The 15,978-nt window shown below is 47.4% G+C and overlaps 1 protein-coding gene across 1 annotated transcript in view; it reads left to right on the top strand.

The window, feature by feature from the left end:
- The first annotated feature begins 4,816 nt into the window (after window positions 1-4,816).
- Window positions 4,817-15,978, top strand: part of Ccm2 (CCM2 scaffold protein) — a 62,731-nt gene continuing 51,569 nt past the window's right edge. The window contains exon 1 of the mRNA XM_070014615.1: window positions 4,817-4,939. Within this exon, the coding sequence (XP_069870716.1) occupies window positions 4,910-4,939 (30 nt within the window). The 5' untranslated portion in view covers window positions 4,817-4,909. The remainder of the gene's footprint in view (window positions 4,940-15,978) is intronic.

Genomic DNA, 15,978 nt, shown 5'->3' with positions numbered 1-15,978 from the left:
AGGACTGTTTATTGAGGAACAGTGAGGGGCACAGACATTCCTGCAGGGTTGGAGGTTGTGCAAAGAAGCTGGGACAGGAGCTGTTTTTGTTTTTTGTCGGTCATAGAGTTTGAACTCGGCCTGGGCGCTGTTCCTTAGCTTGTAGGCTCAAGGCTAGCACTCTACCACTTGAGCCACAGTGTCCACTTCTGGCTTTTTCTGTGTATATGGTGCTGACTAATCAAACCCAGGGCCTCATGCATGTGAGGCAAGTACTCTACCACTGAGCCACTTTCGGGAGTTGGTTTTTTTTTTTTTTTTTTTTTTTGAGGTCTGAGCAAGGAGGAAGAACTTAACTAAGAAGCTACTAGGTCAAGAGAGGTGGGAGGGCTGGGAAGGTGGCTCAGTGGTAGAGCGTTTGCCTTGCAAGCCTGAGGCCCTGGGTTCGATTCCTCAGCACCATATAAGGAAAAAAGAAAAAAGCCGGAAGTGGCACTGTGGCTCAAGTGGTAGAGCGCTAGCCTTGAGCTGAAGAGCCGAGGGACAGCGCCCAGGCCCAGAGTTCAGGCCCCACAACCGGACCCAAAAAAAATAAAGGAAAAAAAAAAAAAAAAAAAGAGAGGTGGGAACTTTCAAATGGACCTACAATGGGATATTTACAGCTGGACTTAGGTGGATTGCCCTGCCAGCACATCAAACAAGTTTGCAGGTACCTGGGATTTTGCCTGGCATCTGTATGGACCTGTGACAATAGCGTGTGTGTGTGTGTGTGGGGGGGGAAGGTAGTGTCAATTCTTCAGGGAAGAAATATAATTTTCCCTGTACTTAAAAAAATTCTCATATAAGACCCTTAAATAAAGATTAATGATAGAAAAACAGTTAAGTTTGCTACCATGTATGCTTCATATACATTGGAAATAAAATTGGTAAGTCTAAGAGAGGTGATTTTAAATTCAGGCTTCTAAAAATCATTTTATGCAGGGCACAGGTGGCTCACACCTGTAATCCTAGCTACTCAGGAGGCTGAGATTTGAGGATTGCGGTTTAAAGCCAGCCCAGGCAGGAAAGGCCATGAGACTCTTCTCTCCAATAAACCACCAGAAAACCGGAAGTGGCACTGTGGCTCAAGTGATAGAGCGCTGAGACAAAAAAAAAAAATTTATTTTACCCAGTCCTGGGGCTTGAAATCAGGGCCTGGACACTGTCCCTGAGCTTTTTTTTTTTTGGTCATGGGCCTGAACTCTTGAGCCTGGACACTGTCCCTCAGCTCTTCAGCTCAAGGCTAGTGCTCTACCACTTGAGCCAGTGCCACTTACGGCTTTTTCTGTTTATGTGATGCTGAGGAATCAAACCGAGGGCCTCACGCATGCAAGGCAAACAACCTATCACTGAGCTACCTTCCCAGCCCATCTCTGAATTTCTTTTGCTCAAGGCTAGCACTCTGCCACTTGAGCCACAGTGTCACTGCTGGCCTTTTGTGTTTATGTGGTACTGAGGAATCAAACCCAGGGTTTCATGCATGCTAGGCAAGCACTCTACCACTAAGCCACATTCTCAGCCCTTATAAAATCATTTAATTAAAAAAATTTTTTTATTGTAAAGATATTATACAGAGGGTTACAGTTACATGAGTGAGGTAATGAGTACACTTCCTCTTGAACATTGTTACCCTCTCCATTGTTTTCCCCCTACCATCCCCTCCCTCCCTCCCTTCCCCAAGGTTCTTTTTTTTTTAATTGTGATTAAGTGATTACTTAATTTCCGGAAATTCACAGTATTGTGGAATAATGATGCTCATTTAAAGTCACAAGTTCATTCTAACTTTCCTGGAGCAAATTGTCTATCACAGTCTGTAATATATAACGGTGCTCACATGTTATATACCATATATGTGATCAGCAGTATGGGGATATTTGGTAGTGGTTCAACCAGATGAGTGGGAGTTCTTTGTTTCTTAAGTCCTGTTAGTTTTGTTATATCACCTAACATTTTGGATTTATCATCCACTTATCAGGGAGACCATGTACTGTTTGTCTCTTCGTTCTTGGCTTACCTCGCTCAACATGATTCCTTCTAGCTCCATCCATTTCCCTGCAAATGCCATTATTTTGTCATTTCTAATGGCTGCATAATATTCCATTGTGTATAGATACCACAATTTTTGGATCCATTCATCTATGGTGGGGCATCTAGGTTGTTTCCATATCCTAGCTATTGCGAACAGTGCTGCAATAAACATGGAGGTGCACGTGTCCTTGTATATTGGTTCCTGTTGTTCAGGGTAGATGCCTAGAAGTGGTATGACTGGGTCGTAAGGGAGGTCAATCTTTAGCTTTCTAAGGACCCTCCAGACTGCTTTCCAAAGTGGTTGTATGAGTGTACATTCCCACCAGCAGTGTAATAGCGTTCCTCGTTCTCCACATCCCCTCCAGCATTTGTCATTGGCTGATTTGTGGATGTGGGACATTCTGACTGGGGTAAGGTGGTATCTCAGGGTTGTCTTTATTTGCATTTCCTTTACCACCAGGGATGATGAACATTTCCTCATGTGTTTCTTTGCCATTTTTATTTCTTCATTTGAGAAGTCCCTCTTTAGTTCCCTTGCCCATTTAGTAATTGGTTTGTTAGGTTTGGGAGGGATTAGTTTCTTGAGTTCCCTGTATATACAGGATGTTAACCCCTTGTCTGATATATTGCTGGTAAATATTTTTTCCCAATTAGTTGGTTGTCTTTCTAGCTTGGTTGCGATAGCTTTATCTGTGCAGAAGCTTTTTATTTTAAGGTAGTCCCATTTGTCGAGTCTCTCTCCAACTTGTTGTGACCCTGGGACTCTGTTCAGGAAGTTCCTTCCTGTGCCTATTAGTTCAAGTGTCTCTCCTACTCTGTCCTGCAGTATTTTCAGAGATTCAGGTTTAATGTTAAGGTCTTTAATCCATTTTGAGTTGATGTTGGTGCATGGTGATAGGCTGGGGAAAATCATTTAATTTTTACTTATTATTTTGATCAGTTGTGGGGCTTGAACTCTGGGCCTGGGCGCTGTCCCTCAGCTCTTCAGCTCAAGGCAAGCTATCTACCACTTGAGCCACAGCGTCACTTCCAGCTTTTCCCACTTATGTGGTACTGAGGAATCGAACCTAGGGGCTCATGCATGTAAGGCAAGCCCTCCATCATTGAGCCACCTTCCCAGACCTATTTTTACTTATTTATTTTTGGTTGTGGGGCTTGAACTCTGGGCCTGGGTGCTCTCCCCGAGCTCTTCAGCTCAAGGTGAGTGCTCTACCTTGAACCACAGCACTACTTCCGGTTTTGAGTGGTTTATTGTAGATAAGTCTCACGGACTTTCCTGCCCTGGCCGGCTTTGAACCATTTAAAGATTATTACTGTCAAGGGGATGTACAGAGGAGTACAGTTACATACATAAAGTAGTGAGTACATTTCTTGCAAACTTGTTACCTCCTCCCTCATTTGTCTCCCACTTTCCCTCCCCTAAAACCATTGGTTTTTGCCAGTCCTGGGGCTTCAACTCAGGGCCTGGGCACTGTCCCTGTGCTTCTTTTACTCAAGGCTAGCATTCTACCACTTGAGGAACAGCTGCACCTCCGGCTTTTTCTGTGTATGTGGTACTGAGGAATGGAACCCAGGGTTTTATGCATGCTAGGCAAGCACTCCACCACTAAGCCACACTCCCAGCCCCCTAAAATCATTTTAAATGCAGGATGTGGGGAGGAGTTGCTGGTTGTGGAAAGGTGACCAGAAAAAGCATCATAGAAGGAAATAAGGTTTTGCAGGTTTAAATCTAGGCCTACTCTGCTGCAGTGTTTCTGAAGATGTAGTCATTTTTTCCTGGTGTGGAGTAAAGATGCTTCTGCACATGGAGATTTATAAATGTGAATATTTCTCCCACAAGGGTAACCCCGTGGTTAACTGGAGATGAGGGTCTCTGGGGACTCCAAACTGCAAGCCTCGATCTCAGCTTGCAGAGCAGCTAGTATTCTGGGCATGAGCCACCAGCCTCAGCGCGTTGTTGTTTCTGTAGCTTCTGGGTTCTGCAATCATCAGTGTGAGATAATCCTTGTGCCGATGAAGCCGTTTTGGGTGGCATATTCTAGTTTCCTACAGACGCACGCTCAAAAGAAAACTGAGTTTGGCGCCAGAAAGCATGGTGACAGTCAGAGCTGCCTACCTGGGGCGTGTGGGGTGTGCGGCCACAAGCCAGTCCCTGCTGGTCAGACTCCGGGGGCCGCGCTAACCCGAGCTACGCCCGAGCCTGAGTTCCGACAATCCCAGTTTAACCCAACCGGGGGATTCTGCTACGCGTCACCCGCAGGCTCAGCTCCCCGCCGGCCCCGCACGCGCCTGCACTCGCCCGGGGACCCGAGGCCGGCGGCTCGGAGCCCGCGGCAGGCTGGGAAACTGGCCGCCCTAAAGATGGCGGCAGAATTGAAAAGTTGGAGCTCAGCTCGCGCCCCCTCAGGGCGCGTGGCGAGCGGCGGGCGGCCCGGCAAAGTATTCCTGGCCTTCCAGACCCCGGTAAATGGGCGTGGCCTTACCCCGGAGCGGGAACTGCGCGCTCCGCCCTCCAAAAGCGGCGGGATTTGCTCGGCTGGGCGGGGCCCGGCCCTTTGGGCCCGGAAGTGCGAGTGTGAGGAATCTAGGGGTGGGGCTTCGCTGGGGGCGGCCCGCCTCCGTAAGACCCGGAAGTGCGATTTGCGGCTGGAAGGGGCGTGGCTCGTGTGGGGGCGGGGCCTTCGCGAGGCGGGCCCGTTCCCTAGGGCCCGGAAGTGCGGGTGCGGGGCGCGGCCAGGGCGGAGACTGCGGGCGGGCGGACAGGCAACGCGGGGAGCGAGGGGGCGGTGGGCAGGGAGTGAGCATGTAGCGGCCGCTCGCGGCGGGGCTCCCGGGGCGGGCCGCGGGGGCCACACGCGGCGACATGGAGGAGGAGGGCAAGAAGGGCAAGAAGGTGAGCGTTGGCCGGCGCGTCTGCCGTGGGGGTCCGGGGGTGCCGGGTCGGAGGCGGGCCCCCGGGGGCGGGCCGGGCGGCGGGGGCCGGAGGGCCGGGGGGCCCCGGGACAATGGTCAGGTGGGCCTGTGGCCGCGAGCCGGACGCCGCGCCTTCGCTGAGGTCCCGCCGCGGCTCGCCCCGCGTTGGGTCCGCACGGCCTGGGGTGGGCCTTTCCCGCGCGCCGGGCTGGGGCTGTGGGGAAGTGGGCCCGGAGCGGGGCCGGAGGCGTCCGGGCTGTGCGGAGCGCGGGTGGGTCGGCGGCCGCCTGGCCGGGTTTGGGATGTCTGAAAAGCAGATGGGGCTCAGGTCCCGGCCCACTCGCTGGGCGAGTGTCGCTCGTACCTAAGACCGTTGAGTGGCTGCAGTGACGTTACTTTTGGCAGTGGGATTTAGGACGTAGTTCAAGAAGCTCCTTAGTTTATGTAGTTAAAAATGTGGCTTTAATTACAGGCTTGAGTAGTTGATAACGAACATTTTAAGGAGACTGGAAAAACCATGTGGGACAAGCTACCATTAAAGTGGAAGATGGGTTTTAATAAAATGTATCCTTTTCGAATAAATGCTTTATAATATTCATGTCTTGCCTATCATTTTCATTTTGGTAAACGTGTGTGTTCACTTTTACAGACATGTTTAAAACAGAATCTTGGGGTTCTATGTTCCCACCCACCCCTACATAGAGACTCTAATTGATGCTGCTGTTCATCGTTTTATGTAGTGCGCCCCACTTTGGGGTGTGTGTGTGTGTGTCCATCCGTGTCTGTGTCTGCTTGTGCTTGTCATTCCTGGGGCTTGGGCTTGAACTTGGCCTGGGCGCTGTCTGTGAGCTTTTCTGGCTCTACCACTTGACCCACTGCTCCACTTCCAGCTTATTATTGTCGGTTGTGGGGCTGGAACTCCGGCCCTCGGTACTGCCCCTCAGCTCAAGGCGAGTGCTCTACCACTTGAGCCACAGCACTATTTCCGGTTTTCTAGTGGTTTTTATTGGAGAGAAGAGTCTCACAGACTTTCCTGCCCAGACTGGCTTTGAACTGCGATCCTCAGATCTCAACCTCCTTAATAGCCAGGATTACAGGCATGAGCCACCGGTGCGGGCCACTTCCAGCTTTTTGATGGTTAATTACAGATAATTATTTCACTGTGCCAGCTGGCTTTTAACTTTGATGGTCATATCTCAGCATCCTGAGTAGCTAGGATTATAGTTGCCCACCTACAAAGTGCTCCATTTAAAAAAATCTTAATTGAAATGGAAGGTAGCCAGTTGGCCTTCAGGAGCCCTGTGGTGGCTGCTTCTCTATTACAATTTTATTTTTATTTTTTTATTTTTTTTTATTTTTTTGGTCGGTCATGGGGCTTGAACTCTGGGCCTGGGCGCTGTCCCTCAGCTCTTCAGCTCAAGGCCAGCGCTCTACCACTTGAGCTACAGCGCCACTTCCGGTTTTCTGGTGGTTTTATTGGAGATAGGAGTCTCACGGTCTCTCCTGCCCGGGCTGGCTTTGAACCGCGATCCTCAGATCTCAGCCTCCTGAGTAGCTAGGATTACAGGTGTGAGCCACCAGCGCCCAGCTTTATTTTTATTTTTGTGCTGGTATTGGTCTTGAACCCTGGGCCTGGGAGTTGTCCCTTAGCTTTTTTTCTCAATACTGGTGCTCTGCCACTTGAGCCATAGCTCTACTTCCAACTTTGTGTTTTGTTTTTTCCTGTTCCCGAGGCTTGAACGCAGGGCCTGGGTGCTGTCCTGTGCTTTTTTGCTCAAGGCTAGCATTCTATCACTTGAGCTACAGTGCCACTTCTGGCTTTTTCTGTTTATGTGGTACTGAGGAATCAAACCCAGGGCTTCATGCATGCTAGGCAAGCACTCTACTACTAGGCCACATTCCCAGCCCTTCTACCTTTTTTGGACTCTGAGCAGAGTCAAGGCTGGTGATTAATTTTGTTTTCTCCAGTAGAAGAGATAACCAGTTGTGATGTCATCACCTAAGCTAGAGTTGAATGTTTTCTCTATATTGGCTCATTCACCGTAAGCTGGTGAGCCTTGGGGCATGGATTCCTATCCAGGCCATGACTTAACAGTTTACCTGGTTTCTGCTGAGCTCAGGCTGGCAGAACCTTCCTCTTCTGTTCCTTTATTCAGTTTGATGTTATCTCCAATTCTTGAACTTTGGGGCTTACGTCATTATCATTATGGTCAACCAGAGATACCTGTTAAAAACTTTTCCCACAACTTCTGGCTTAATAAGTGGAACGGAATTAAAACTTGGACATTTAATTCTTTTTTTTTTTTTTTTTTTTGTTGCTGGTCCTAAGGCCTGAACTTTGGGCTTGTGTGCTGTCCCATTCCCTGAGCTCCTTTGCACTCTACCACTTGAACCACTGGGCCACTTCTGGCTTTTTCTATGATTTACTTATTTTGTCAGTCGTGGGGTCTGAACTCTGGGCCTAGGTGCTGTCCCTCAGCTCTTCAGCTGAAGGCTAGTGCTCTACCACTTGAGCCTTAGCACCACTTCTGGCTTTTTCTGCTTATGTAGTACTGAAGAATCGAACTCAGGGTCTCATGCATATGAGGCAAGCACTCTACCACTGAGCCATCTTCCCAGCCCCATTTGTTCTGTGATTTAATTGGAGATAAAATTCTCACAGACTTAGGCAGGAAAAGTCAGGAAAACTCATTGCCAGTAAACCACCAGAAAACCGAAGTAGCGCTGTGGCTTATGTGGTAGAGCACTAGCCTTCAGCTGAAGACTTCAGCTCATGGACACCGTTCAGGCTGAGTTCAAATCCCATGACCGACAAATAATCATCTCACAGACTTTCCTGCTGGGGTGGTTTCAAACTATGATTCTCAGATCTCAGTCTCCTGAGTAGCTAGGATTATAGGCAAGAGTCACTAGCACCAGGCTGACATTTAAAATCTTTTAGTAGCTCCTTCAAAAAAGACAAGATTTAAACCTTTAAAGACAATTGGCAGGCTTTTTCCTGATACTTGTCTTGTGTCTTATCCAACAGTGGTTGAAGCTGGGCTTTGGTGGCCCATGTCTGTAATCCTAGCTACTCAAGAGGCTAAGAGCTGAGGATTGAGGTTCAAAGCCAGCCTGGACAGCAAAGGCCGTGAGACTCTTAGTTTCTTAGAAATATATGTATGAATATTAGGTGATAATGAGCAATTATTACTGTCTTGTTGGATGTGATATTTGTATTGTCTTGTTAAATTTTGATCTGAAAGACCTCTATACAGTGACATTTCTATAGGTGGAATAATGCTTTTTTTTTGGGGGGGGTGGTCCGGTCATGGGGCCTGAACTCTGGACTGGGCGCTGTCAGCTCACGGCTAACGCTCTACCACTTGAGCCACAGCGCCACTTCCAGCTTTTTCTTTTTGCTTATGTGGTGCTGAGGAATCGAACCCATGGCCTCATGCATGTAAGGCAAGCGCTCTACCACTGAGCCACCTTCCCAGCCTTGAAATAATACTTTTTTTTTTTTTTTGTGGGCCCAGTTGTGGGGCTTGAACTCTGGGCCTGGGTGCTGTCCCTCAGCATTCCAGCTCAAGGCTAGTGCTCTACCACTTGAGCCATAGAGCCACTTCCGGCTTTTTTCTTTTTGCTTATGTGGTGCTGAGGAATCAAACCCAGGGCCTCATGCATGCAAGGCAAGCACTCTACCACTGAGCCACCTTCCCAGCCCCTGGAATAATACTTTTTGAGATTTGCTTCATTCAAATAAACTGAGGGGAAAATGGAGGGATTTTAATCTGTTTTTGTACTGCTATAACAGAACATCTGCAACTGGGTAATTTATAAAGAACAGATTTATTTCTTATTTCTGGAGGCTGGGAAGTCCCAGATTTAGGGGGCATCTGGTGAGGGACTTCTTGCATCAACGGAGAGTGGAAGGACAAAGAGAGTAAGGAGGCTGAATTCCCATTTCGTTTGTTTGTGTGGTCCTGGGGACTAAACCCAAGACTTTGTACATGTTAAGCATGAGCTCTATCACCAAGTGTCATCCCCAGCCTCTGAATTGGCTTTGTTTTTGTTGTTGTTGTTGGTTGTGGGGCTTGAATTTAGGGTACTATACCTGAGCTCTTCTTGCTCAAGGCTAGTGTTCTACCACTTTGAGCCACAGTTCCACTTCCGTTTGTGGGTGGTTAATTGGAGATAAGAGTCTGGGTTTGCTTTCACTGTGTTCTCAAATCTCAGCCTCTTGAGATCTGGAGGCCTGAGCCACCAGCTCCTGGCCTGAATTGGCTTTTGAACAAAACAATCCACTGTCATAATAATCTCCTGAGATTTAGGCATTATCCCTGAATGCTCAGCCCTCCAGACCTAATCACCTCTTAAAGGTCTGCCTCCTTGGAAGTGGTGCTGTGGCTTAAGTATTAAGAGTATTGGGGCACTAGCCTTGCCTTGAGCACAAAGAGACTCAAGGACAGGACACTGAGTTGAAGCCCTACAACTGACCCCCCCCAAAAAAAAAAAAAAAAAAAAGGTAATGCAAGGGCTACTTCCCAATGCATTGTTGCAGTGCTTTCCAGCACATCAACTTTCAGACACATTCAAAGCATAGCACTTTGGTAACAAGCATACATTATTTTGGATACTTCAGAATATTTTTGGGATTTCTATAATGAGAGAAAGAATCTGTATCCCCTAGGTTTCGGGCTCTGGACTGTCAGTGCATGTTCCTGCCAAGTCACTCTTAGGTTAGTGTCTGGGATAGAATTACACCTTTTAATGTTTGGTAACTGTTTCAGCAGTGTCCCCTCTTTGGAAGTGGTGCTGTGGCTCAAGTGGTAGAGCGCTCACCTAGAGCTGAAGAGCTGAGGGACAGCAACCAGGCCCAGAATTCAAGCCCCACGACTGACCAAAAAAAAAGTGAACCAGTGTCTCCTCTTTGTCACTTTACAGTATAGTTAAACAGTCAAGATTAAGTCCTGTAAACCTATTCAGTGCTTAAATCATCTTTATTTGAATGCCTATATGTTTAGCACAGTGCAGTTTAGCTGCCTATATATAACATTAGGGAATATAAGAGAGCAGTTGTTCCTGTGTGTCAGGGAAGGCATGGTGGGACCTTGTAGGAAAGTTCTGAAGCAGAGAAGTGATGGAGATGGCCCCACTGTGCTGACCTTGCTTGGGCAGGGAGAGTTTAGTGTTGGGCCTCTGTGCACTTGGAGCCACTGCAGGTGTCTGTGTATGTCCACTCGTTTATCCATCAGTACCTATAATGCTAGGCACAGGTACTGGAGGGTTCAAGATACATAGACCCAGCCTGCAGCTGTTGCTCAGGAAGTAGAACCAAGGGTGAGTGTAAGAAGTAGGCTTTGGTACAAGTGATCAGAGCTGCCTTTCTTTTTGTTGTTGTTAGTACTCGGGAATGAACTCAGAGCCTTGTTGTTAGGCAGGTTCTGGCTGTATTACTTGAGCCACACCTCTGGCTCTATTTGAATTTTTTTTTTTAATGTCAGTTGTGGGTATTGAACTTGGTCTGGGCACTGTCCCTGAGCTCTTCAGCTCAAGGCTAGCACTCTACCACTTGAGCCATAGTGCCACTGGTGTTAATTGGAGATAAGTTTCAGGGACTTTCCTGCCCAGGCTAGCTTTGAACTTCAATCCTCAGATCTCAGCCTCCCGAGTAGCTAGGATTATAGGCATGAGCCACTGGTGTCCAGGTTGTATTGGTTATTTTTGAGGTAAGGTCTTTATACCCAGCCGGCCTGGATCAAGCTTCCTGTTTCAACAGGCATGTACCACTGCATGAGACAAACTTGTGTGAAGTTTTCTTCTGGGGCTGGGCCTGAACAGTGGTCCTCATCTCTGCCTCCTAATAGCTCATTACAGGCGTTAGCCACCTTACTTATTAGGAAAACCTTCCTCTTAGAAAACCTTCAAGGGCTGGGATTGTGACTTAGTGGTAGCCCTGTTCCTCAGTACCACATAAACAGAAAAAGCTGGAAGTGGTGCTATGGCTCAAGTGGTAGAGTGCTATCCTTGAGCAAAAGAAGCTCAGGGACAGTGCCCAGGCCCTGAGCCCCAGGACTGGCCAAAAAAAAGAAAGAAAGAAAGAAAGAAAGAAAGAAAGAAAGGCTTCAAATACAAATGCAGTCCCCCTGCCCAACTTCAAACTATGTGGATGTGGGCAATGTTTCACTTGCACTTTCTTCTCATTCTTGCTCCTACCTGTGTGACCTGAATCCTGTCCTCCCAAGTTCAAGTGTTTAAATTTCCACCCTCAGGATCTCAGAAGGTGACAGTCTCTAAAGAGTTGTTTAAATTTAAATGAGAGTCTTTTGACTCTTGTTTGTATAAGAAGAGATTAGAACACTTAAGGATAACTGAAGACACCATCTACAAGCCAATGACAGGCCTCAGGCCGGACCAGCACTTCCCACACCTTCATCTCAAACTTCCATTTTCCTAGGAGAGACACTTCTGTGGCTGAAACCATTGGCTTTTTATATGGGTCTGTGCTAGAGCCTACTAGGTTATCCTCATGATTCTAGTGGGATGAGTTAGACTCATCGAGGTCAGTTTCTCTGTCTGAAGATAGGAGGGCAGTGGTCCTGGGGTAGATTCTAAGGAACTGGTCAGTTCTGTACTCTGAGGACCATGAGTTATAGCTCATTCTTTGTTGTCAGGAAATTGCATTGGACATTTTAGGTCCGGGTACTGGGAGGGGCAGGCTTTGTCTTCAGGGTTCTGCAACTGGAGGAGTGGGCCTATCTGTGTCCTCTTCAAAAGTCATGATGTCATTTTCTTGAAGTAGATCTGTGTCATTAAACTTTCTGCTACTTTTTGAGAAAAGCAGCACTTTTATAACTATGCAGGAGTTGCATTTGAATCTGTCAGTAGGTATTGGTTTTGTGGAGTGTTTGGTGCTGAGCATTAAATCCAGGGCATAAGGAATGCTAGGCAAGTGCTTTTCTTATGAGCTACACCCCCATCCCCAGCCCAAGATCTCAGTAGAAATAGGAAATCTTAGCTCTGTGACTGTGCCAAAAATGTGACACTTATTTTCCTCCCTCGAGTGCCTGAGAGGTAACAATTTTTTGCTTGGATTGTGTTAAGAATTAGGGCGTTTGATCACAGGCATTAGGCGTGTGCAGAGTGAATAATCCTCTTTAATATGCACATTAGGAAGGTAGACTTTTGGTTTTTGTTTGCAGCTTACCATGGTAATCCAGGAAACTGGAAAGAATAGTTGGATTTTGAAAGTAGTAAACAAACTGGTCAGCCTAAACCTGTGCTGTTAGTGTGTGTGTGTGTGTGTGTGTGTGTGTGTGTGTGTGTGTGTGTGTGTGTGTGTATGTGTGTGTGTGTGTGTGTGTGTGTGTGTGTGTGTGTCCTGGTGTGTGTGTCCTGGTGTGTGTGTCCTGGTGTGTGTGTGTGTCCTGTGCTGTTAGTGTGTGTGTGTGTGTGTGTGTGTGTGTGTGTGTGTGTCCTGGTGTGTGTGTCCTGGTGTGTGTGTCCTGGTGTGTGTGTGTGTGTCCTGGGGCTTGGACTGAGTGCCTTAGGGCTGTTCCTAAGCTTCTGTGCTTAAGGCTAGCTCTTTACCACTTGAGTTACAGCTCCACTTCTGGCTTCTTTGGTGGTTAATTGGAGGTAAGAGTCTCATGGACTTTACTGCCTGGGCTGGCATTGAACTTTAATCCTCAAATTTCAGCCTCCTGAAAAGTTAGGATTATAGATGTGAGCCACCAGTACCTGGATTTTTTTTTTTTCTTGTGAGGTTGGCTTGAAATTTGCTATATAGCACCGGTTAACTGGCCTCTCCAGTGCACAGCATCACCTTTGTTGTACTGGGGATTGAACACAGGGCTTTGTGTATGCTAGCTAGGTGCTTTGCCAGTGAACTACATTCCTACCCTACTATGAACATATATGAACAAGCTATTGTGTAGAAATGCTTTTATTACATAAATATTTAATAATGAGATTGCTGAGTTATATGGTAACTCTGTGTTTGTGTATATATATATATATATATATATATATATAAAATATACTTTTTATTTATTTATTTTTATTGTGAAAATACCATACAGAGGGGTTACAATTACATGGGCAAGATTTCTGAGTACATTTCTTTCTTTTTTCTTTTTTCTTTTTGGGTCCAGTCGTGGGGCCTGCTCTGGGCTTAGGCGCTGTCCCTCAGCTCTTCAACTCAAGGCTAGTGCTCTACCACTTTGAGCCACAGCGCCACTTCCGGCTTTTTTCTTTTTGCTTAAGTGGTGCTGAGGAATCGAACCCAGGACCTCATGCATGCAAGGCAAGCACTCTACCACTGAGCCACCTTCCCAGCCCCTGATGAGTATATTTCTTATCAAGCATTGTTGCCTCCTCCTTTGTTTCCCCTTCCCATCCCTTCTCATCTTCCCGTCAGTTGTGGGGCTTGAACTCTGGGCTTGGGCGCTGTCCCTCAGCTCTTCAGCTCAAGGCTAGTGCTCTACCACTTGAGCCACAGCGCCACTTCTGGTTTTTTTCTTTTTTGCTTACGTGGTGCTGAGGAATGGAACCGAGAGCCTCATGTATGCAAGGCAAGCGCTCTACCACTGAGCCACCTTCCCAGCCCCTCCCCCCCTTTTTTTTTTGAGATAAGGTATTCCCCAAGGTAGAGCTAATTGTGTAACCCAGGGTGGCCTTGAACTCTTGATTTTGCTGCCTCAGTCTCCTTGGTGCTGGGATTACATTTAGAAAAATAAGATGAGCTGTTGGGAGCCAGTGGCTCACGTCTGATCCTGAGAGGAGGCTGAGATCTAAGGATCTCAGTTTGAAGCCAACCCAATCAGAAAAGTCTCCTTGAGACTCTAATCTCCAATAAACCACTCACAAAAGCCGGAATTGGCTCTGTGGCTCAAGTGGTAGAGTGCTAGCCTTGAACACAAAGAGGCTCAGGGACAGTGCCCAGGCCCTGAGTTCAAGCCTAGAAGGAGACTTGTTCAAGGAACTCTGGTTGCTTTTAGTGGAGATGGTATTTAGGAATAAATGTGGTCAATAGGTAAATATTAGGAAATTTTAAGCACATATAACCTTTGACTTCTGAGTGCTCCACTTCTACCTTTTTGGTGTTTGTTTATTTGGAGATAAGAATGGCATGGACTGTCCTGACTGAACCACAGTCCTTGTATCTCAGCCTCCTGAGTAGCTAGGATTACAGCTCTGGGCCATAGATGACTGAGATTTTTACTCTGTAGTAGGCAGTTTGTTTGTTTATTATTTACTTTTGCCAGTCCTGGAGCTTGAACTCAGGAACTGGGCACTGTCCTTGAGCCTCTCTGTGCTCAAGGCTAGCAATAATACCACTTGAGCCACAGAGCCACTCCAGCCTTTTCTGTTTATGTGGTACTGAGGATTTGAACCCAGGGCTTCATGCATGCTAGGCAAGTACTCTATAGCTAAGCCACCTTCCCAGCCAGCAGTTTACTTTTTTTTTTTTGGTCAGGGGGCTTGAACTCTGGGCCTGGACGTTGTCCCTCAACTCTTCAGTTCAAGGCTAGTGCTCTACCACTTGAGCTACAGCCCTACTTCCGGTTTTCTGCTGGTTAATTGGAGATAAGAGTTTAATGGACTTTCCTGCCCAGGCTGGCTTTGAACTGAGATCCTCAAATCTCAGCCTCCTGAGTAGCTAGGATTACAGGTATGAGCCACCTGTGCCCGGCTATCAGTTTACTTTTGTTTTAGCAGTTCTATTAGTTATATTAGTGGGTTCTGGGGGGGGGAGAGGGCTGGGGATTAAACTCGGGGCCCTGTGCATACAAGTGCTCTATAAATGAGCTACACACTAGCCCTGCTGAATTTTATACTTTGTATTGGCATATCCCATCTTTTAAAAAATTAACATGCATTAGTTACATAGGAGAAAATTTCTTTGTGACATTTCTCCTCAGGTACACAATGTATTCCATTCAATCATACCCCCTCTATCACCTTCCCCCTGCTCTTCCTAAAACTTTTTTTTTCTTTTTTTTTGGGTCCGGTCATGGGGCCTGAACTCTGGGCCTGGGCGCTGTCCCTCAGCTCTTCAGCTCAAGGCGAGCGCTCTACCACTTGAGTCACAGCGCCACTTCCAGCTTTTTCTTTCTGCTTATGTGGTGCTGAGGAATCGAATCCAGGGCCTCTGGCATGCAAGGCAAGCGCTCTACCACTGAGCCACCTTCCCAGCCCCCTAAAACTTTTTTTTTGATGGAGCTTGAGCTCGGCCTGGGCGCTGTCCCTGAGCTCTTCAGCTCAAGGGGAGTGCTCTACCACATGAGCCACAGTGCCACTTCCAGTTTTCTGGTGGTTTATTGGAGATAAGAGTCTTCACGGACTTTTCCTGCCTGGGCTGGCTTTGAACCTCGATCCTCTGATTTCAGCTTCCTGAGTAGCTAGGATTACAGCATGAGCCACTGGTGCCCGGCCTAAAACTATTTTAACAGGTTTCATTGTTCTGTTTTCATACATGAAGACAAGCTACTTTAACCATATTCATCTTTTTCACCCTCCTTGTTACCTCAGACCCTCCTGCTAGCACTACCATCAATGGAGCCTGTTGCTGTTTGTCTTTTTCCTAGTGTAGTCCTTATTCCTGAGACTTCTTTTTTTTTTTTTTTTTTTTGCTCGTGGGCTTGAACTCTGGGCTTGGGCGCTGTCCCTCAGCTCTTCAGCTCAAGGCAAGCGCTCTACTGCTTGAGCCACAGCGCCACTTCTGGTTTTCTAGTGGTTTATTGGAGATAAAAGTCTCACAGACTTCCCTGCCCGGGCTGGCTTTGAACTGGGATCCTCAGATCTCAGCCTCCTGAGTAGCTAGGATTACAGGCGTGAGCCACAGGCACCCGGCCCTGGGACATACTTTTTTTTGGGGGGGTGTGTCCGGTCATGGGGCCTGAACTCTGGGCCTGGGCACTGTCCCTCAGCTCTTCAGCTCAAGGCTAGCGCTCTACCACTTGGGCCACAGTGCCACTTCCAGCTTTTTTCTTTTTGCTTATATGGTGCTGAGGAATCGAACCCACGGCCTCAGGC

Source organism: Dipodomys merriami, unplaced genomic scaffold (genome assembly GCF_024711535.1).
Source record: "Dipodomys merriami isolate MVZ:Mamm:240054 unplaced genomic scaffold, mDipMer1.0.p SCAF_98, whole genome shotgun sequence".
In the NCBI taxonomy this organism is placed as follows: domain Eukaryota; kingdom Metazoa; phylum Chordata; class Mammalia; order Rodentia; family Heteromyidae; genus Dipodomys; species Dipodomys merriami.
This window is presented reverse-complemented; position numbering and strand designations above follow the sequence as displayed.